The sequence below is a fragment of the Trachemys scripta genome, chromosome 4 (genome assembly GCF_013100865.1).
Source record: "Trachemys scripta elegans isolate TJP31775 chromosome 4, CAS_Tse_1.0, whole genome shotgun sequence".
NCBI lineage: Eukaryota > Metazoa > Chordata > Testudines > Emydidae > Trachemys > Trachemys scripta.
In genome coordinates, this window is record NC_048301.1 from 20,038,044 (window position 1) to 20,062,553 (window position 24,510).

Below are 24,510 nucleotides of genomic sequence, written 5' to 3' on the forward strand. Positions count from 1 at the left end.
GGACAGTGCTTACAGAAAAAATAAACCATTTATATGGATAAATGTTTTTACTCATAAATTGTGAAACATATTTAAAGTGATATTCATGATGGTGTAAGAATCATCCACTCATGAGCAAATGGATCCCCACTGTGCTGAGGATGAGAGAGAGCAGTAGGATGTATGTGCAGATTCAACCTGAACATGTATAGCTACAAAATTTCTGGGCAGTTGACCAGCTCAATTCAGGAGATCACATAGCTGGATTTACTACTGGACCAAATGCTTTTCCCGTTTGACCAATGCTTCCTCAGTGCCTAAAGTGAACTATGCAATTCTGCATGAGCATTTTTATTTTTGCAGGAAAATACACCCTAGCCTGCAACATGCCGCCAACAGAGGCAGATTGGGTCCAAGTCGTTTGACAACTGATGATAACATATAAAGTGATGTTCTAAAAAGGCAACTCTCTTGCCTTGTCACACCAATATGGCAGAGGAGGAACCTGGAGGTCCAACAAGCCTAGGGTTGAAATGGTTCCAGCTACATACTAAACATAGTAATATGTAATAATTCATATTATGCAGTAAAATGTTTAATGCATTACAGTTGCTAAGTGCAGAACTAGTAGAAAAGTTTAAGTCTGGGGTAATATAGACCAAAGAAACAGACATCAGGAGAAGACCCAATTGGTTATGAGTGTAATGATTTCTGAGACGTTACGGTGAAGGTGAGTGAGTACTGGAAAAGCAGAAAACCTGTGTCTTACTCTAGAGCTAGAGGAAGCTTTTGTTATATTACCTGAACACTCTCATAAAGAGGGGAGTATATAAAATAGCAACAAAAGAACTGACTATGCATGAGATGGCTCATGGTCTCCAGCTCTGCTCCTTCATCCCCATATTTGCTGCCTTCCCTACAGAAACTGACAGCTCCTACACCCTGTCTTACAATGCCATTCCTAGCACAGGAAATTTAATTCCTGCAGCAGGACAGGGGAAGGGTCCATGGATTAAAATAAAATTAATAACAGAAATACAGAAGGCACTGGATGTATGCTCATATGCTCAACATTAATCAACTCCTAATAGCTCAAATGAATCATAGCTATATGTTCAATCATGTAACATGCAAATGCTTTCTACAATCTGAAAAACACTGTGTTTGATAAAACTTCAACTGCAAAGCAGGATCCTAAATCAGCTGAGAAAAGCATTCCACCACAATAGCCCTGCGGACCACGATACCTAGCCTTTGAAGATGGATCAACTCTACTGCAGCAAATCAGTATTTGATGAAAATAGCAAGCTTCACTTATTCTCCTCGCTTTTATACCATTTTACACTGGTTTAAGATTCTGTCTCCCACCATGTTTCAACAGCTCCCCTTCCTGCATCCAGCATGGCTTCCTCTTCACACACAGAATAGCTGAAGTACTCTTAAGTTTAAATAAAACAGGGAAAAAGTGGCCTACATTTACAATAAGAAGCTGCAACAAAAGAAGACATCTGGAAGCTGTTATAACTTATATCCCAAACAAAAGCTTCTTTCCGGGATTGTGTCAAGGGAAACTCTCATATGTGCCTGTAATGAACTGTACCGAAACATCATTAACTAGACTTGTGAATCCCCATCACTCAGTCTCCAATAGTTTGATTCCAACCCCTTGATTCTATTTAGCAAGGAAGAATTTATTGGGGCAAAATTACTGGTAGGGGTTGAAGATGTGATAGCTAAATAGGTGTGGCTTGGAGTAGGGCCTTGAGGGCTGAAGCAGTAGAAATCTCTCTCACCAGGCCAGAAGGTTGTCCTGGTAAGTGAGTGTTAAAATTTTTTTTGAGTCCTATTCATCATAATCATAGGTGGGAGGAGAGAGAGCAGCAGCAGTATTTACTAAGATGCCCAAGAATCCCCAGTTCTCTTTTTCCCCTGCAACAAGGGATGTTTTTTTAAAGCTGTCTCATCTACACTCAAAGCCAGTGCCAACTAAAGGACATGAAAGCTTTTTTTCTTCCATCCTCAGTCAAAGATTAGACTTTGCTGAGACATCCTTCAGAATGTATGTTACCTACTTTGGAAACTATCAGTGTACTTAATGTTTTCTTAAAAAATCTGAAGAGTGAATTAGACCTATCCTGGTTAACTTTGCCAAAATAAGATTAAACCATCTCTCATTAGAGATCCACGCCAAGATAAGAAGACTAAAACTGAGATAACCAGGATAGGTCTAATGTTTACCTTATATTTTCTGAACCTATGTCTGAAAATGCGCTCTACTGAATAATGCTCTGGTGTTCAAAATGTTACAGCATTAGTGGAGGAAAGTAACTTATCCCAGAAGAGAGATCTATTTTAAACAAAATTAATATAGCCAGAAAACTTTCCTCTAGTTAGCATCATTCCCCACACCGAGAGTTTTGCCGATCTGCTTAATACAGATCATGACTTCAGGGATAAGAGTAGCAGTTATCTTTACAAATGACATTTTTCCATCCTGCAAATAACACCACTCGTACATTCTGCTCTGGCTTCCAACCTAATTAATCCAACTGAGCTGGATTAGTTCTCAAACAAACAAAAGTATAAATCCTTCCATGTCCAGCTAAGGCTTGTTCTGAGCCATTTCAAATCATGCAGAGAGCCATACACAATCTCATTCAGCAATTCTTTTGCACTGTTTGTGTTACCATATACAATATCCAAGAAATGGAGAAATTTTCCATGTCATGGCTCAATTTATGCACAATTTATGTCATTCTGTTGGATGAACATTCTATCCCACAACTTCTGCAGCTACATCAGGTTGTCTGGATTGTTCGATGAAAATAATCTTAAGAACAGCCAATATGAAGTAAGGAAGCTTATGGATAGGCAGATGACGTATGAGAATTTCTACCTTTCTGTGTTCAGAATAATGCTTTATGGACTCCTATATGATGAACTGGCTAACTAGAGAAGTTATTCATTGAGCTTTTGGCACATTGCAACAGATAACGAGCAACCTGTTCTGACTTGGATGGGCTATGCTTGTAAAAAAAGCTTTCAACTGATGTAGCATACATACTCCTCTGCATTATGTAAATTTGAGTACAAAGCTGATTATTTTAGGAACAAAGATAAGCACATTATTCATCTTCCTCAGAAACAGGCAAGCCCCTAAAAAGGATGTACACTATTTAAAAAGTTAGGTAATTATATTTTAGTGTACTAAATGTCCAACATGGCCTGGGAAAGGAAGGCAAACAGGCCAAAGCATATGAGATATAAAAACAAAAATTTAAAACCTTAAAGGTTTTCAAAATTGGGTGCCTAAAATTAGACATCTACAAATGTGGTCTGATTTTCAAATGTGCTAAGCATTCACAATTCCCTTTTGACTTCAGACCCTTCTGAAATAATCAGGACACTTTCTGAGGAGTCTAATTTTAAGCAGCCAAGTTTGAAAGTTTTGACCTTCATACATAACTGTACGCTAAACCATTTTTGACAGAGGGATTGGGGGCAGAAGGCGTGGCGGTGTCCTGAAGTCTGGCTAGCTTCTGTTCCACTGTTAAGCCTCAGCACGAACCAGACTGTGACACCATTGTTACCATACAATCCAGTTGAAGTATGAAGAGGTTGGTTTAGTATATTGTGAAGACTCTTTAAGATTTTAAATTTGTGTTTTATATCCCACAAGGTGTAATATCTGAGATATCCGTGACAGGATGTCAGAATGTGTGTACTAAGGATGTTGTTCACTTGAAAGGTTTAGAATTACTGAATAGAAAGGAGTAAGAATGTGGAAGGTTCCAGGGTCATAGGTCCTGGAAGGTAAGTGAAGACCTCTTTTCCCTTTACAGAAGTATCAGATGGTGAAAGTCTTGTCTCTTTCTGTCTAATCTAATAAAGACAAGACCATACATCAGGACAGAGGGAAAGAAATCAAACTAATACAACACATTCTAGAAAGCAGCAAATTTTTGTTAGGCAACACATACACAAACGCCACAATACAGGTTTGAACTCATTCATTATAGGAGTACAGTAGCTCTAAAAGTGACACCTCCCTAAGGAGTGGTGACTGAACTCAAAGTTATGAAATCAAACAAGAAATACAGCTTTTAATGATCGCAAAGCTCCAGTCAAACAGCAGCACTTTCTTCTTACCCTTCTCTGCAAAGTGACAGGCAAGTCGTACCATTATATAAGCTATACGAGTGACAGCCAATGGGTGGAGAGCACAAACCAACTTATGGATGGTTCTTAAAGGTGGAAAGCAAGACAAAAAAATACAGCCGCCTTTTTCTGGCAATAATTTGTCAAAATTGATACACGCCTTTTGAAATGAGTCTATCCCAACTAAATATTCATTCCAACAATAAACGTGCCTGTATTTGTAAGAAAAAATACCTCAATGTATAGAGCTGGCATTTACCTTGATACTATGAATAAATAAATGACTTGGGCTTTTTACTATGTACAACCGGAACTGCCTAATACTGCCAAGCAAAACACAGTAACTTTGGCCCCTGATAACTAACCATCCTCTATCTTTTACATTAGTGATACTATGAAGCTTGATAGTGCGCATCCTCACAACTTTCCCTGTTGTATCTATCTGCAAAGTCCAGCAATTTTTTTAGGTACTTGATTTTTCCTGCATAAATCTTTCAATGTTTCTTTAAAAAATAAACAAAACCAAACCACAATGATGACAACCTCAGCCCTCAAAATCCCTATGCTAACAAACCATATGCATGTGTGATGGAGAAAAACTAGGTAGAATAAAGAAGCAGATTTTAGTTTGATACTTTCAGGCAATAAAATACTTTCGGATGATTTAGTTGGGGATTGATCCTGCTTTGAGCAGGGGGTTGGACTAGATGACCTCCTGAGGTCCCTTCCAACCCTGATATTCTATGATTCTATGAATAAAGAGTAGCTGAAGTGAGAAATAAATTATGAAATGCACTGAGACTGTGTCTTTATACACTGTAGTTAGTAATTAGCCTGGGCTTCTTTTTTGTCTGCCCGGTTCAAATCTGTAAGGCACCCCTGGAGTCAAGGTCTATTCTTGATCACTGAAGATATTACAAATATATTTTTTAATGTATTCCAATGCTTTTTGTCCTATGCTGCATCAGGAGCTTAAAGTAAGTATTTCATGGGCGCTTCCTGAGGCTTGTTCACATGAACAACACTCTGGAATCTTTTCACCGCTGCCTACAAGAATCAAGCTTGCCAGATCCAAAATTTTGGGGATGTTGATACAGCCAGTACGTCCAGAGATGGACAATGGAACTGAAAGGAAGGTGCTGAAAAAGCCACAGGAAACTTCTAAATATTGACCAGGGACATTAAAGGAAAAGAGGACTGATGAAGTCAGAAACCAACCACAAGGATTGATCAGTGGGAGCATGGATCAATGGGGAAAAAATGAGAGGAGCAACTGGAGGTGAAGAGGCTGCTGCAGATGCACAGAATGCAGATTGATAGCTCAGTGGTTTGAGCATTGGCCTTCTCTATTCTGCCTCACTCTTTGGTTCTGAGACAGATACAGCATAGCATAGCTCTCTACCCACCAGCAGTATCTCTCCACCTCGCCCTTCTGCACCAATTAATCAGTCATAGTGGGCTCTGGTCCCATTATACTCCCACCTTCCATTCTCTTGCTGGAAACAGATAATCAACTCCTCCTAATCTCTCTCACACACCTTCCAAGCCCAGCCTGTCTCCCAGTTTGTAGACCTGTGGAGCTGGATTCTCAGAGGAAAGTTTCTGTAGACTGCCTATATCTCCTTCTGGAACTGACAGCGGATCGGCAGCAGACTGAAGCAGCCAGGGCCGGCTCCAGCTTTTTTGCTGCCCCAAGCAGCGAAGAGAAAGTCCGAGAGGGACTTGCTGCCGAAGACCCGGACGTGCCGCCCCCTTCCATGGGCCGCCCCAAGCACCAGCTTGCTGTGCTGGTGCCTGGAGCCAGCCCTGGAAGCAGCAAAAGAGATGGACTTGTCTGAAAAAAGTGAAGGAAGACAATGTACACAAGCAATTTAAATGGTTAAAAATAGCTGGGTTGGTTTGGTGTGTTTTTAAAATCCCCAAATGGTTCTTTTTCTCCACAAGAGCTTCTCATGAGGATTCTAGGAGTGCACTCAGGAAAAATAACCATGTTTTAAAAAATTTATTTTAGACAGAGTAAAGCTGCACTAGTTATAGATACTGTCTGTATTCTGTGAACTATGGATTTCCAAAATGAAACAATCATTCAGTACTGACACTTCCACTTTGGACAAGTGGCACTACACTAACAATGCAATCAATTGAAACAAATAGTAATAATGGGGCAATTCATGCCATCAGTTTTTAAGCACAACTCCCCATTGATTTCAATGGGGGAGTTCTGCTTACAATTTAATGGGATATTATGGCCAGGAAAAAGTAACTGATAGCTTTATCGTTTTTCTACTACAAAAAACAGGTACTCATAAAGCAGATCATTTGAACCCAAGAAAGAATTTACATAAAGTTTGATTCCATTATTGATCATTAAGAAAATCCAATATTTATAATGTCATTTGTCCCAGTTTATAAAAATTCAGTAAAAAAATTCAAGACAACCCATCCCAGTATTCAGAAATAGTACAAAGGGAAGCGTTCTGGTTAACCGAATACATTAAATTTTTTCTTTAACTACAGAAGTCATTTATTTGCCTGAGTTAATTTTAACTAAATTGTGATAGCAAAAGTAAGAAAGAGATTCCCTTTATCTCCCAGATGTTCTGAAGGCAGTTATTGTGGGGAATCTCACAAGATGCACCTCAGTTCTGAGAAGTACAAACCTACTACACCTCTACCCCGATATAACACGAATTCGGATATAATGCGGTAAAGCAGTGCTCCGGGGGGGTGGGGCTGCGCACTCCGGTGGATCAAAGCAAGTTCGATATAATGCAGTTTCACCTATAACACGGTAAGATTGTTTGGCTCCCGAGGACAGCGTTATATCGAGGTAGAGGTATATTCCAATCTTGGAATGTGGCTGAATGGACTGTCAATTACTTGAAATTTAAAAAAAATAAATTATAGTTGGGTGTTTTTTTTTTTAACAGTGCTCATCATCATAGTATCTATATAAACATTAATGGAATTATCCTTACAAGAGAGTTCTGAGGTAGGGAAGTATTATTAACTTAATTTTTCAACTGGGGAAAACTGAGGGACAGAGAAGTTAAGTGACTTCTTAAGGTTACACAGGAGGCCTGTGACACAGCCAGGAATAGAACTCGGATCTTCCAAATCCTAATCAAATGTCTTAGCCACAGTACCAGTCTTTTCAACAACACTAACAAGAGAGGTTTTTCAAGTTAGGTGTACAACCACTAGGGACTAGAGATGACGGAAGGAAGTGAAAGGTTAGTGCATCCATTCTCTGCACCACTTCTACCCCAGATATATTTTTTAATTTAACTGGACACCAGCACGAACAGATAATTTTCAGAAGTATGAAATATATCTTAGTCAAGGTTTGTAGTGACCCCTTGACACCTTGACGTTTTAAATAAGTTTCTTGACCAAAAAGGAACTTCATCCATCACATTTGCACAATCATTTGTGACAGTAACTTTGCATACTGGTACTGAAATCCTTATGTATTTTTTTAATAATTAAAAAAAACCAGAAACACACATCCAGATTGCCTAATGTCTAAATAAATTAGGAAGAAAGATCAAATTTTAGACCTACCAAAATTAACAGTGTCCCTCTGATTTAAAAGGATCTTAGTTTCTTAAGCACTTAATAAAGCGCCTTACCATGAACTATGACTATGAACCAAAGTGCAGACACAAACGATCTGTCAAAAACTGTACAGATGCTGCCCCACCTGCTGTGCCTTATTCAGGGTCCAGTGTAATCATTAAAGAGATTAAACCACTTTGTTCTTTCATTTTTCCCTACCTTATTTTATCCACAGACCAAGCATTTTTGTGGCAGAAGGGCATATTCCCAAAATGCTTCCCTCCCAAGAGTCTGGATATTTGGTAAGAATCAATCCAGCCATGTCTATTTATAATAGAGAACTGTACAAAATCTACCTGCAGTTTAATCACTGATTCTTATATCTTATACAACTATCATTTTAACAGCTTCTAGGGCACATGGAGTGGTGTCAAGACACAAACGGCATAACCCAATGCTTTTAAATCACATCCATACTTAAGAAAATGTGTGTCTCAATTGTGTAAGTACTGATCAAATCCTGAAACAGCTCTTGAGGAAGGTAGTGCACTTTTGCATGTGTCATAAATTACAGGGCTTAAACGATGAAATTGTTTACCTGTAATATCAACCTCAGCATTTGCAAGTGGAGGCAGGTTAGGTGAGGAAAAGGCATTGAAACTCCCAGCATCCACCTTAGTCACCCTATTTCCCCTGTACAGCTTATGATAAAAATACAGGCACACCTACAAGAAAAATAAAGAAACATGTCTGTGTAGAAGCCAGTAATTAAAGATATAAACAAATACTGTTGTCTTCCCCTTTTAAAATGTTTTCTAAATCTTTAAACTAATGAGAAGTACTTAGAGGTTGGCAGATTTACAACTCTGACACTTTTTTTTTTAAAAAAAGTGGAATGCCTGTCACTTTATGGATTGTTCTTTAACTCTTAACAAGTTAAACGTTAACTAGCTACCTAATTCCCTCACAAGAGCAGGCAAAGTCTAGGAAAGACGGCGAAGGCTGTTTCTTTAGAGTTTTTTGGTCAAGTTTAAGTGGAGGTAGGTGAGAAGAAAAGAGAGGACTTTTAAAGAGATGTCATAAGCATCTGAAAATTGGAGTCCAATTGCTTTTTGGTGGCCCACACAAAATGGTCAAGATTTTCCAAAGGGACTAGTGGTTTGGATACATTCGTTTTTGGGTGCCCAACTTAAGATGCCTAAAAGGCATCAGGCAACTCCATGCTTAGTGAAAAGTCAGTCCCCTTCAAAGGTCTCAAGCTGAACTCCATAAAAATTACGGCACTGCAAATTACTAAAAACAATGAGTCGCCCTTGTGGCACCTTAGAGACTAACAAATTTATTTGGGCATAAGCTTTCATGGGCTAGAACCCACTTCATCAGATGCATGGAGTGGAAAATACAGGAGCAGGTATAAATACATGAAAAGATGGGAGTTGCAAACTGGACACCATCAAATTAGGCCTGAATAAAGACTGGGAATGGTTGGGTCATTACAAAACCTAAACCTAATTTCCCCCATACTAATTTTCCCCTACTGTTACTCACACCTTCTTGTCAACTGTTTGAAATGGGCCACTCTCATTACCACTACAAAAGTTATTTTTCCTCACTTGGTATCCTACTGTTAAATTGAATTGTCTCGTTAGACTGACCTCACACTTGGTAAGGCAACTCCCATCTTTTCGTGTATTTATACCTGCGCCTGTATTTTCCACTCCATGCATCTGATGAAGTGGGTTTTAGCCCACAAAAACTTATGCCCAAATAAATTTGTTAGTCTCTAAGATGCCACAAGGACTCCTCGTTCTTTCTGCTGATACAGACTAACACGTCTACCTCTCTGAAACCTGAAAATTACTAGTCACTTTGGAAAGTCTTGGTCAGTAAGCTGCTGAACTTAACCCACATCAAACTGGCAGTGTCAGAACAGAGACAGACTGAATGAGGGTGAAAACTGAACTACTGTCTCTCTCTGCTTGATGGGTGGGTTCTGCTGGTCAGATTTCAAACATATTAGTGAGGCAGATTTCAAACATATTAGCTTCCACAGCTCTGAGTGTGATGTCCTTTATTAACATAACAGGCACTACAATCTCTACAGAGACAGAAATTCTCTACATTTTACCAGTACTAAACTTCTCTTCAATTTTAACTATTCCCACCACCTCCACTCAACTACTTGTTTCGAGTCCCAAGCACAGTGTGCAAATGAAAATCTTTGATTTCAAGTCTACTGCGCCAGTATGTCAGAGACATGACAAGTCTATACAATATATTAGGAACATACTGGTAAGTTAAGCCTGACAACAGTGTGTGCACTGTGTCAGATGGGGGTCTGTTAACCTTGACGGGGTTCCTTTAAAGATCAATGCATATTCCTTCTTGGTTAACAGATATATTTTAAAAGTGTAAACATTTGGTTTTACTAAATTCAGGAAAGCAAATTCTGATGCTAGGGAAACAGACCTCAGGAATTACAAACTGTCCAGCAATCAGCAGCGCCCCTAGTAGGTTGGCTCGACCATCATTCCGCAATTCATATATAGGCACCTAAAAAGAAGAGACTGAAATTACACCCCATTTCTTATATATAAACAGCAGAAGAGATTCCAGTTCATGCAATACAAATCCAGTATAAATACATGAATAATTTATGTAACAATCAAGGCAATCTCCCATTATATCATTTACGGTGAATAAGATTTACTTCTTCATCCAAACTAACTATTTTAGACAGAAGCAGATGGTGGAATTTCTCCCTCTGAATGTAAAACAGATTTTTTTCATAAAATATATCATTGGCTTTTTCATATTTTTCCTCTTATTGTAATAGCTTTATTTAAAAAAAAAATCTCATTAAAGAAATTATTCTGGTCTGATTAAGCAACTGCATATTTTCTTTCAGAAGGGAAAGCCAGGTTAGCAACAACATCAAGAACAGAAAATGTGTGTATTCAATTCTTCAGTGAGGAAGCATGAGGCAGAAAAGTGTACAGAGAGTAAGATGAGCAACAGCCTCACTTCATTCTGAATCACCCATAGCATCATCTGAGGATATAATTTGCCTTCCCCTTCCTGGCTGAATATAAAAGGCGAACAGGTAGTTTGTTATTGACAGAATAGGACAAGACTAAATGTAGAGACTTAGTGTGTTACTTAAAGGATGATGACTTCTAAGCCTTTTTAGAATGAATCTTTATTAGCAAAATCATCCCCAATGTCTGAGCGACTTTAAACAATGCAAAAGTTAAGATTGCATGCTCTGCTTCTGGTTCATGTGCCAGGCAGATCTGTAAATAATACAGCAAAAAATGAAAGCAAAATCCTTCATTTTTTTTTATAAAGTAAACAGTACATATAATCTTACAGACCCCGACAATTTAGAGACAGTGACCTGCATTCTATTCCTTCTTTATCATCCAAATTCTTTACTAAGTCCCAAGTACAAAGTCAATCATGTAATAAATAATAACACTCAGATCTTATATAGCACATTTCATCAGAAACTCTCAAAGCGCTTTACAAAGGAGGTAAGTATCGTCCTCTTTTTACAGATGGAGAAACTGAGGCACAGAGATTATATGATTTGCCCAAGGTCACCTAGTAGATTAGTAGAAAAGCTGGGAATAAAATCCAGGTCTTCAGAGTCCCAGTCCAGTGCTTTAGACACTAGATTACACTGCCTCTCCTGCACAAACCCAGAGACAACAGTAGGAATACAGAATTATTGTTATTTAATAATAAAATTGTGATAGTGCCTAGATGCCAATCAGGCTGGGGTCCAATTGTGCTAGGCACTGTACAACCATAGAGCTTACCAAAGAGCTTACAGTCTAAAAAAGAAAAAAAAACATAACAGATGGATGAAACCAACAAGCAGGTTGAGAAGACAGGGTAACAAAATAATAGGATGTGCATAATTCTTAGTCAATCAAGAGTGGTAATCATAACTTGCTGCCTGCTTACCTATTGTGTTAATAAAAGCATAATATGGCCTGGACCTTTATTACTTGGGAAAATGGATGTTTCTCAGAGCTCAAGTTCATTTTTCAGAGCTAGCAATAAATAAATATTTTTATTTGCAACAGATCACGTTTGATGTGGAAGTTATTGGAAGATAAAAGATGAAATCTCACAATACCATTTTTCAAGTCACTTTTAAGACTAGAGTTGCACTTTTATGTTTAAACAAACAGCAGAGGCCATTCTGGTAAAACAGCAAGTGTAAAATGCACACTGGTGCAAAATAAAAAGTCAGCTTCAATGTGGTAAGGCCCAATCACCAGGATGATAGAGATGAATAAATTAAAGGAAGTATGCCAACTGTGAAATTGGGCATAAGGCATCCTACTCCTATCCCATGTTAGACACTCCGTGGCCAAGGAAGCACATGCATCCTGTTCTGGCAATCATAAAAGGGTTCAAAATGGGGACAAAGAGTTTTGAAGAAATTAAGTTTATTGTCCCCCACAACAAAGAAATGGGTGATTGCTACACTCAGATACAAAAATAATCCACACACAACAACCCAGGACAGGATAACAATTTATAAAGGAATATAAGCCTCCATGCTCCTGGGCTTAAACAAACCACTAACAGCCTGGTTTTAGGCAGATGTTTCCTATATAAAGAGGTTATTACACAATAGCCCACTACAGGGTTTGTTGCACCTTCCTCAGAAGCATCCAGTACTGGCCACTGTTGGCAGCTGGACTAGAACCACTACTGGTCTGATTTAATACGGCAATTCTTACGTTTCTAGAATCACTAACAACAAAAAACCTGTGAGCAGATCCTCAGCTGGTGTGAACTGCCATGGCTCTATTGAAATCAATGACAACTGACAATTCATACCAGCTAAGAATCTGCCCCTGCAAGTCTAAAGCATATAGTGTTAATCACTATACTATACAATTTACATACAGACACACTACAATAAAAATGCATTTGAACTCAGCCTAAAATTAAGGTTTACCTGAGATCCTGTCAGAATAATGGTTTTACCCAAGTTTTCACACATGAAGGATAAAGCCGAAGCAGTATATGCCATTGTGTCCGTGCCATGAAGGATCACAAAACCATCGTATTGTTCATAGTATTTCTGGAAATGGAAAGACATTTTTTCACATTAATCAGAATTAGAACAATGCTGTGCTGGTGCTGACACAAATCAGACATATATTGCTTTACTTCTACTACTGCAGGGTGATAATTTTAACTGCTATACGTTAAAAGTACTATATTTTATATATAAAATATGTTTCCTCCTAGAGAAGTCCAGGTTTTCAGTTGAACATAATTAAGAGTTAATAAGGCAATCAACATAAAATCTAGTTCTTCTAGCTAATTATGGAAGAGTCAAAGACAGATTCATCTATGTATACATATTAATGCAGCATTTTTAAACCAGAAGACTGCTAATTAAGAAAAGTTTAGCAATGGCTTTAAACAGGAATGTTAACATATGTAAATCTGTCGCACAGTCTGATTTCTTGTAGCTGCTTTTACTCTGGAGATTACACCATTTACAAGAACAGATTAGGCAAACCAGTACGATCGTACTAAACCAAAAACAGCCCATTTAATCCGATTGGCAGAAAGGCAAATTGCCAGTGTAAGAGTGCCCTCTTCCGTTCAGAAGTTAACACTGAAGTAACTATTGTATGATGTTTAACTTTTCTTTGGTCATGTTACTATGAATCTGGATTCTCTCACAAAGGCATTGATTCTCTCACTACTGTAGGTCCATGGCTAAGTAACAAACTGAAAGAGCTCTCACAAAAAAGGACCTCTGCTATTGTTAATGTGAACTATTCAAGTCATGTACACATTTTAAAAGTAAGGAATGTGAAGGCCTCATAATATTCTGGGCTGTAATAGTACAAAGGCACGCAGTTCACAGCAGATTCTGTTGGAATGAAGACATCTGCTAGATTTTGGAAGGGGGAAGAGGAAGGCCAAAACCCCTCACTATTTAATGAGCTGTCCATACAAGATATTTCCTAGTGTAATTCTGCTGTCTTCATTTTTTAACTACTATTTTACCTTTGGTTTTCAGTTGAGCATGTGCCAGCAACAGCATGGAAGTCAGCACAAGCATGTTTATTTGTTTTCATGAAATGGAATATTTCTTTTGATGATGTTACTTGCCAGAATAAGCAAGCATTAGTTTAAGTTTTGCACTACTATTTCATCTGATAATATCACCTCCTCTACCACGTGCTGATTTCTACCTCTGTACTTGCCTACAGATACTCAAATAGGTACTATTTGCCACCTACTCAGAATTTGATGGGGCCATTCCCAATTCTGCAAGCTAAATATGCAGGAAATAAAAGGGTTCAAAAATCTCTTTGGGGACAAATCACCATGTCATGATGCCAAATTGCAACATGCTAAAGTCCGCACTTAAGTTTTGACATGATACTGTGGTGGTGTGTCATGATAAGACTGTCCAAGACAATCAAGCTTAAACTGTGGCTATGGTCAGAAAAATAATCATGTGTCCCTTCTTACTCAACCAATATGCTCCCTGTGTTTTTTCAGAGTCTCATTTGCTTACACTACAAAAGTAAATTTTATTATTTAATATTCTCATTAGCACTGTAATACTAATGCAGCTATGGGACAGCGAGCTGGATTTGTTTCTGGCCTATGCATCATCAACATATAGTTAACTGACGTTTCAGTGGCAGAATCTTTATTGAGAATGATGCATCAGCCAGAAAGAACATAGCTTGACTTAAATTCTGAGTTTGAAGGGCTGGCAATTAGAGAAAACATCTTTTAACTTGTAACCTGAGCAGATTTGATCTGAAGATCATTGATTCACAAATGTGAAACCCCACAATTCCATTTTTACAGAGTTATTTTTCAGCATGGAACCAGACTATAAGGGTCCTATTTTATTTGTACTTTACTGCTAAGTGTTACTAACACATGGATGGAAATTTAATTTAGCTTCACATTAAGGACCAGATTCTTATCTGGTATGAACTGGTGTAGTTCCATTGACTTCAGTGGAGTTAGCAGATTTACATCATTTGAGGATGTACCCCACAGACTGAGCTCAAATCCACCACCACTAGCCACCTCCTTCCAGGCAGTTTTCCAATAAGATGATACAGAAGCTAAGAGTAGCACACTGATCAAAATATGTATCTTGATTTCTTTCTCATGCTCCAAAACAATAGAAAACAATCAAAATGCATATTTCTTAGACAAAGCGTCTCTTTTTGACAAGTCATCAGCATGCCACCATTATGCTCTGTAAATGTACAAGATAAATTATGTGTCTCCACCTTGTGATAGCATGCACTTAAACAGGAAAGTTGAAATGAGAGCTACACATTAACAGAGAGGAAAGAGCAACAGAGAGTCCTTTGGCACTTTTAAGACTAACAGAGTATTGGAGCTTTCGTGGGTGAATACCCACTTCGTCGGATGCTTCGTCGGAGAGGAAAGAGTTCCTTGACAGAATAAGCAAGCAGGGAAGCTCATATGAAAAAGGAGATTTTGTTGTGAGCTGAAGCTAAAATAAAGCTAACATGCAATTTTAAAGAAATACAGTTGTGTTGAGCTCTCTTCTGTACTGGAACTGCTGTTGGGAGAGGCCAACATGCAGAAGTGAAAATCAGAGTGCAAATATCCTTCACAAACTGTCACCCATTTGCAGAAAAGTGTCTCTTTGATATAAAGTCTGCTGGCTGTAACTCTGCATGTCTGTGGGGTTTGTTTTTTTGGGGGGGGAGGGGGGGTTGGTTTTTTTTTTTGCAGTGTGACATACAGGACTGAACCAGGGACCTTCAGAACTAAAAGCCCGAGAGGGGTACATCTTGAGCTAAAAAGCCAAGGCTCTCTAGTTGGAGGCTATAACAGACTCTGACCCTCTGAGGCTCAGGCATAGAGGGAGACCTATAACATACATTCATCAGTGGGTTAATGAGCAACTGCCTTCATAAACGATTTGATATTTTAAAAGATTAATATATTTTTTTAAAAGTCAAACATAAGCCACTGAGGTCATTTCAATGCGAGCTGAAGGCTACATATGTTCATCTTGGCTGAATCTACAGTGATGGGTGTCTGAAAGTCTCCCCTCATGGCTGCAGCACCAGTGACGCTCCAGTGGTGGCAGCAATAGTGGGAGTGGCCAGCCAGTGATGTCACTAGACCTGCTTCAAGTAGGGTTAGAGGACATGGCGGGAACAACACCGGCAGCTGGTCTTCAGCAGTGCTCCAGAGTTGCTAGTGCTGGTGGAGCAGCATTGGTGCTATTCCAGTGGTGGAGGAAAAAAGATTCACTGTACACAAGCCCAGTTGAAATGTCATCACCAACATGCAGGGTGAACAGAACCAGGGGAGCATAGTGTTTTCGACAACCACAATCATAATGATTAATTTTGCAAGAAGTCACTTATAATTTCCTAAAAGATTGCACATTAATAACGACATGTTCATGTTTCCCAATGTTTTGTCACAACAGATCTACTTCCTAAAAGCACACAACTGATTTAGATTGGCGGATAAGGACAATTTTTGTTAAACCACACAAAATTCAAGGATTTCATAAGTTTGTTTTCATAAATGTCAGTTATTTTTGTGCACATAGACATTTCTCCAAGTGTAGGAAATCCATCCACAATAATATTGTTCTAATGACTAATGAAGCTAAGCAGTCTAGTTTCAGTGTCCAAGAAGAAGTAAGGTTTTTACCCACGAAAGCTTATGCCCAAATAAATCTGTTAGTCTTTAAGGTGCCACCAGACTCCTTGTTGTTTTTGTAGAAAAAACTAATCCATTCTTCACAGTTTTAATCATCCATGCTACTAGTACTACAGAGCCTCAGATACATTATATTCTTTCAATTATAATTGACATAATTTTGTAAAAATAAATCACATAAGCTAACTATCAGTTATATAAAATTATTTCAATGATAGCTAAATGCTCAAACATTTCTAATAAATCTGACATTTTCACAAAACATAATTTCTCTCTGGCTCTTATTTGCAAAACTATACTTATGTATCTTTTCATCGATTTTTTATAAGCATACAAAAGTTAACAAGTCATCAGCAGTCTAGTGTGCTGCGTAAAATACTGAATAGCATTGTACTTTTAATAAGTATATAAATGATATGAGCAGAGTACAAGTGAATTATTTTATCAGAAGGTGAAAATAATTAAACTGCAGCATATCACCTGAAGAATGATCAAGGTTATTCACACTTACAGTACCTCAATATTCCTGGCAATTTTAGCCCAATCATCTGTTGTCATGTTGGAAGAATCAAGCAGTGGTGAAAGTTCCAGAATTGTGTAGATAATTCTTTTATTTTGTTCAGAGAGGCTGAAAAGGACAAGAACATGAAAAAGTTTTAGGCTATGAACTATTGTATGCTCATAATTTTTTAACCTTTAACTGAATGAATGATCCATGGTAAGCCTGTTTTTGTTCACATGTGTAAAAATACGCAATGGAATACTGACATCAAGTTTGGTAGGTTAAGCCTGGGGCCATGGTAGAATTCTTCTATCAAGGTAGAGATGCACTGAACCATGAGCTCCTGAATTACAACACCCTAAATATAAAGGGTTTAAAAAATCCTAACTTTTTCTTTTTGCTGTAAAGTGCCAAAAAGTAGGAAGGCAGGGACCCTGAATGGTCTCTGGTGGCCCTCATAAGGTCCATGTTAAAAGAGAGAGCAATGCACCCCTGTGTGCTCCCCTCACAACTTCCTCATAAGGCTTCAGAAACAAATCTCTTCTCCTTCAGATCTTAATTACCTCCCAAAAGTGGGATAGTGCTCACTGCAGACTTCAGGGAATAAGATGGAATACTCACCATGTAAGACCCCTTTCTCTCCCCTAGTCCTCATTAGGGTTTGTTTGTGTGTGTCTGCGAGTGCGTGTATTTTTTTTTTTTTTTAAGAGGAGATTCTCACACCAAAAGGCAGGTAAGCAGAGAAATTTGTTAAGGTGAATTTAAGATTGAGAGTACATACTAGTAAAAACTCTTAAAATTCAGTCACAAGGTTAAACTAAATTGGCAATAAATCCAAACCTTTGAAAACATGGCAGTGCACTGTTCATATTTTCCATTTCAATTAGCTTCCTAAATAACAAGCTACTGGCACACAAGAAGCTAGCTGAAATAAAAAACATTTGAAGGCAAAATCAGCTTTTGATATTTTCTCTTCTGCGCAGGTATGTCCAGGGTTTCCTTGGAATACAGATGTGATTAAGGTGAATGGTCATTTGGACTATGAGCTTGATACAGAAATTACCAGGTGAGGTTCTTTGCCCTGTGTCATGAAGGAAGTCAGACTAATGCTCCCTTCTGCCTTAAAATCTATGAACCTATGAATCTGAGGATTAAGAATTAAGTACATCCTGATGCTTACTATGGAATAGAGGGGAGTTACCATATTTGGTTTTTAAAAACCTTTTATTATTAACATTTATACTGCAGTAGCACTCACAAGCTCCAAAAAGGATCAGGATCCCCAGGGCTAGGTGCTGTACAAAAACAATGAGACCCTGCTCTGAGCAGCTTACAAGAAACATACAAATGGTGGGAGAGAAGAAAAATCAGATTTATACATTTCTTATACACACTATTTATAAAACAACAGAAAATATGCCAAAACAGGAGTCAATTATCCCCAGCTGCCATAAATCCATCATTAATTGGGTAATTTCTTATAGGTATCGTGGCAGAAGTGGGTCTGCATATTTGAATAGTTTATAGTGTGACCATTCAAACAAACTTTCTGTTTTCAATCTTAAACTGACATACTGTAACTAAGAAATGTAGGTTTTATACAGCATTTTGCCTTGTTAACGTTAACCATTATGTACACACTCTGTATGAGAGCAAGGTTTTAAAATAACTACAAAGGAAGTCAAGAAACAGTAGTGAAAAGAGATCCTCTGCGCCAGTGCTGTTTAAAAAGGAGACATATGATAGTACGGTCAGTCAACTCTTTTACTAGTGGTGGAAACACCTCCACAAAAACAAATCCTTAAGTCAACAGAATGTTCCATTTCATTACATTAGAGTTATCAGACTGATCTACAAAGTCCACTAACTGTTCCCATTTTCTTCCCCCAAAACTTACAATATTTCTCAATTGTCTAGTTAAAATATCACTAAGCAATCATTGAAATATAGAAACTACAATGGCAAACAAAATTTTGCCACACTAACCTTCGTGAAATAGTGATCAATAATACTAAAGAACAAACAAGATTTGTATTTGACAGTCCTTCACCTGAAACATATTTTTTAAACTTCATGTATTTATACGTTTGTTTTTTCCCTGTCTGTACACTTCACATGCAATGCACTTCGGACACAAAAAGGGCACATCAGTAGAGTTCCACTATCTTTCAATTCCTTTAAAAATGTCTTTAACAAATTATTCAATTATAAGCACTTAAATAAAAAGTCATCTATCAGTAAAAAAACATATTTTTCTTAAAATAACCAAAATATTTAACAAGATCAAGTATATCATAAACTCATGTTAGTATTGTCCCCTTTGGACTTTCCTTTGTCCTAATTTCTTTATTTTAAGTGCTTCAATTTATTGAGGTTTGAACTAAAAAATTTACTTTATTGCTTGGCTTATGTGTCTCCTAATTTTCCCCTCAAAGAGATGATTTTCCATAATCAACCTCATTCGCCACTCCTTATAGCAAAACAGCCATAATTCTATTTAACTTTTCAAATATTTTGTAAAATATACTCCTGCAATCTATGTGTAATGTAACATGTTTACAGGGATTCAGTCATTCGTCACAGCTGGGGAAGACATCAAATTAGCATATGGTCCTCTAAATAAAACCTATAAGCCTGTTAATCATTGCCCAACAGTTAAAAAGCCATGCAGATTAATTATAAAGCCCATATCTAATTACCATGATGTTGCATAAGTTTGGGGCAGAAAGAGACAATTGGCTTTTAGGGATTCTAAACAGCAGCAGGGACTGTAGAATTAAAGCATGAAGGCAGTTCAAAGCTGTATTAATTAGCTGCTGCTGCTACTTCTTCAGAGACATATTGGAGATAATTCACATAGTGCTCTATACAGTATTCATAGTAGCCAGCGTTTGTTTATGTGATAGTACCATGGCAAATAAGCACCCAGGATAGATAAAGTGTATGTTTGGGGGGAAAGGTTTAAGCTTCATGACATACATTCACTGTGAAATGGTTGATTTGAAGAGTGTTTCTTAGGTTTTTGATAATTATTTTGTAACGTAATTGTGTTTGGCAACTAGTGGAGATTGTATTAGGCACTATGTAGATCAAAATAAGTACATACTATGGTTAACTAATGTGTTTGGCATTCTGATTTTAAAGTAATGTAATATAAATATTTTTGCTAACCCTACAGTGATTTATCTTATGGTCTTAACACATCAGCTGTTAGAACATGGCTGAAAGGTAACTCCACTAGCTAAGACAGGTACCGGAACAGATTTTATTTTCCACACATTCTCTCTTGATATTCCCCTCTGGCCAAGAAAAAGCCTAAGAATAACTTGGCTATTAAAACCATTCATATCCAGAGGATTATCTACTTGAAATCCCAGAATTTACCAAATAATTACTTATTTTAGACTGTCTCAACAATTTGATCAAGAAGGGTATTATTTTGCCTTCCACGAGTTAAAAAGGTCATGATTAATGACCCAGCAAGGCATAACAATTTAGCACTCATAAAATAAGTTATCTTATTTTAAATCATGTTAAATTAATTTCACAAGAAGAACATTGGAGTCTTCATGTTAAGACTTCAAAGCACTTTACAAAAATTTCTCAAAATGAGTGGGAAGACATGTTTTTTCAGTTACTTACGGAAGCACCAACGTGTTATCAGGAAACTTGGGGCAATCACAGTGTTTGTTTTCTTTCGCATATACCTCATCATGCAGCATCGGCATTTTTTTCAGGGCCTTCACTAACTTATTAGCTTCAGGAGCAAGTCCTAGAAAATAAAGGGGGAAAAAACTACTGATGAAACATTCATTTTTCTGTTTTCCCTCTCATTGATTTTTCTTTGGCTTCTTCTGCTCCCCTGCATTGACATTCCATGTATTTTCCAGCACAGATTTAAACCCAGCATATCTACTCCAAAAAGAACACTCAATATTAATAGGCATGGTTAGAAAGATTAAAAGTAACTGCTATCATTGCTTAAACCTTAACATGATCAGAAAGGAGAAAACATCCTGTTTATAATGCATACTCTTCCAGATCAGTTTTAAATCAGTTACCAGCAGGTTTAGAGATTGTCAACGAATCTGAGCAATTGTAAACAAATTATCTGTAATTATTTCCCTGACACATACCAGGATCAGGAAAACAAGAGAACACTTTATTTAGTAAAAAACCAATGATGTTACCTCCTTCCTACACCTTGAACTTTGATTCTTTATCCATATTATAAGACTCTCGGCCACCAATGACATTCATCCATTAGCTTTTTTTGCAACTGGGAATTTAACTAAAATGACAGACTATGAAGTACTCAGATGGAGCCAAAGCCATTTCAGAAATCATTTAAAACACTGTATGCTCTCTCCACCCCCACCACTGACTCTTTGCCACCTGTTCTCCAAAGGCAACTTTCTTGCCATGCTACCTGTAATAGACAAGCAGGAGTTGGGTTCTGAAAACCCCCATGCATCCTAGGAACTTTTCATTTTAAGTTTTCTTCCTCTCTTGCTCAGAGGAGGATAAAGTCAGTAGTCCAGTAGGCAAGGGGGGTATTGCATTATAGACAGTCCTAATCTTTATTCTTAGACATGCACCTCTGATATGCTCAGTCTCTTAAAACATGGAAACTCAATTTTTAAATGTGGATGGAGCTTTCAAAGTCTAAACCCACTTTTAAGTTTAAAATGTTATATATCTATATATATATCTTAGAAACCTCCAACTCCTGACTGCATTTCCTGGTCTAAAGGGATGAGGTTAGACAGCAGTCTGTGTTTCACCACTCAGAGCCTTGACACTGTCAGTAGGGTTGACAACTTTCTAATCACACAAAACCAAACATCCCTGCCCTGCTCCTTCTCTGAGGCTCCGCTCTCCTCCCTCCATCGCTCACTCTTCCTCACCCTCACTCACTTTCACCGGGCTGGGGGTGCAGGCTCTGGGGTTGGGCCGAGGATGAGGAGTTTGGGGTGCAGGAAGGGGCTCCGGGCTGGGGCCAGGGATGAGGGGTTTGAGGTGCAGGAGGGGACTCCAGGCTAGGGCAGTGGGTTGGGATGTGGGGGGGGGGGATGAGGGCTCCATCTGGGGGTGGGATGGGGGATGAGGGGCTTGAGATGCAGGAGGGGGCTCCGGGTGGGTGGGGAAGATTGTGCGGGGTCCCGGAGGCTCTTACTGAGGCTCCAAGGAAGCGGCTGCCAGGTCCCTGCAGCCTCTAGCCCCTGCAGCTGCCATTGGTCATGGTTCCTGGCCAATGGCAGCTGCAGAGCCGGTGCTGGGGGCAGCGCATGGAGCCTCCCTGGCTGCCCCAGCGCCCAGGGGCCGCAGGGACATGCCTGCTGCTTTCGGGAGCTGCGTGGAGCTAGGGCAGGCAGGGAGCCTGCCTTAGCCCCAGACCCCTGCTGCGCCCCCAACTGGACTTTTAATGGCTTGGTTGGCAGTGCCGACCAGAGCCACCAGGGTCCCTTTTCAACCGGGCGTTCTGGTCAAAAAACGGAGATTTGGCAACCCTAACTCTCAGAGCCAGAGGAAAATAAATACCTTCCCCTTCCACCTAGAGATCCAAATTAGGGGGGGAAAGTGGAGGACCAGACTTCTAGTAGTTAATGTCAAGGCCACCAGCAAACAACAACTATGCATCTCTGGAGCTAGAAGGTGTTGCACATGTGACGAAGTGGGGGGTTTTCTTGGGTTTTTCCATGTGTTCCAATGGTTTGCATGCAGAGGGAGCGGGACTCAGTGTCCCTGGGTGTTACTGGTTTAACGAGGTGAGGGGAGAGGGAGTTTGTTGTTACAGAGGACTGGAGAGGGAACTTGGGACCCCAGCTGATGGCCTGGAGGATGGATACCCCAGCAACTGGTGACCCGGAGACGCAGCTCAGGAGTCACAGCCGGTTCTGGCCAGTGGAAGGACAATGGGCTGCGAAGAGAGGATCCCAGGGACCTAACCAGCCGGTTCCAGCCAGAGGAGGGCTGAGAGGAGGCGGCGGCCCAGGCCACCCTGTTTACGACCCTGTTTACCTGGAGAGAAGACAATGGACAGAGGTGGGGCTCGGGGCCCAGGATATCGGATGCCCAGCTGGGGCTCTGGGCTGGAGAGGGGGAGCAGGCGGAGCCCACCTGGATGCAGGGGAGACTGGGATGTGCTGTGCTGAGGGAGGCCAGGCCTGAGACCCTCAGAGTTTCCTGTGCTGTGTTCAACTCTCAATAAACCCTCCTGTTTTACGCTGGCTGAGAGTCGCTCCGGTCTAGAGAATAGTGATTCATCAACCCCTTCGGGGGTAGAGGCCTGGGGGGTCCAAAGCGAGTGGACTCCCTGAGAGGGCCCACGGCAAGAAACAGGTGTGCTAAGGCTCAGAGAGGTGCAGCTCCAGGAGGTGGAGGGGCCAGCCCCGGGAGAGAGTGGACCCCTGAGAAGGGCTGTCTCACTGGAAGGGGCACCCCCCACGGACCGCACGGGGCCATGAGTGGGCATGATCTGTGAGTCTGTGACAGCACAACACTCTCCTTGCCACTCAAAATCCCCTTCAATCCTCCCTTGATTCCCAAATGTCAGGGGCCAGGAAGAATACAGATTTTCCTAGTAATATTTTCTAAAATGTCTAAGGGACGTAGGAGTTTAAATCCTATTGTCTTTCAATAATACTTAGTCTCCAAAGTGCCTAAATCACGTGTGAAAATAGGACGTGTGTTCCTAAGTCACTTAGGCATTTTGAAAAATTTACCTCCAGTCTATAGCATAGTCTCAAACACATTTTAAAACAGTTAAGCTCCTTCTGTGCTGGGCAGCCAAATTGATTATACTGTACGGTCCAGACCATGTTAGTACAGATTTAGGGTCTGAGTCACAGATGACTCTGATTATCAGGCCTGGATTTCTCATCTCCCAGACCCCACAAGCTGACACTGAAGATGTTTTAAATGACAGTATCTGTAAAATAGAGTAGTACGAAACATTATACAAAGCATGAATGAGACAGTGTTCCACTAGAACACGCACATGTGCTCTGTACTATTAGCTTCAATGATCTGCAGCAATGTCATGCTGGCTTGACACAGATACATGAACAATTTTTTTTCTTCCAGATGGAATCTGGAAAGCATCAATCTGTGTAACAAGCGATAACAGATTAGTCTCAGTGTGACAGGTTGCACCTGGTTTGTGTGGCTCCCTACAGGAGGCCCTACGGTCCTCCTACATCGTGCCCCAGGAAGCAGCGAACTGACAGAAAAGGAGCAGCAAAAATGGGTTCTCCAGACCTGCCTACAGAGGCCTCTCAAAAGCAGCCAATCAGAGCCCAGCAGACTCAGATAAAAGGCGTTGCAGGGCCTTCGCAGGTTAGTTCCTGACTGGAAGCAGAAGGGCAAGGAAGGGAGCTCCTCTCTGGCCACAGGTGCTTGAAGAACAGCCAGAGTTTGTTTCTGGCTGCATTTTGCTTAGCTGGGCTTGCAGGGAGAGAGGACCTAAGAACTTTAACTCTGAGATAAGGTGAAGCTAAAAGGGCCAACTAGGAAGAGACCCAGGGAAATAGCAATGATGGACTGGAATAAGCAGTATGTGGCTGCTGTGTATAGTGTCCCTGGGT

The 24,510-nt window shown here is 39.6% G+C and overlaps 1 protein-coding gene across 1 annotated transcript in view; it reads right to left on the reverse strand.

Annotated features, from left to right (window-relative positions):
* ASPG (asparaginase) overlaps positions 1-24,510 on the reverse strand; it is a 75,724-nt gene that overhangs the window by 39,811 nt on the left and 11,403 nt on the right. The window contains exons 2-6 of the mRNA XM_034770021.1: positions 20,567-20,696; positions 16,939-17,050; positions 12,674-12,799; positions 10,165-10,248; positions 8,294-8,420 (exon numbers count right to left, since the gene is read on the reverse strand). Of these exons, the coding sequence (XP_034625912.1) occupies positions 8,294-8,420; positions 10,165-10,248; positions 12,674-12,799; positions 16,939-17,050; positions 20,567-20,696 (579 nt within the window). The remainder of the gene's footprint in view (positions 1-8,293; positions 8,421-10,164; positions 10,249-12,673; positions 12,800-16,938; positions 17,051-20,566; positions 20,697-24,510) is intronic.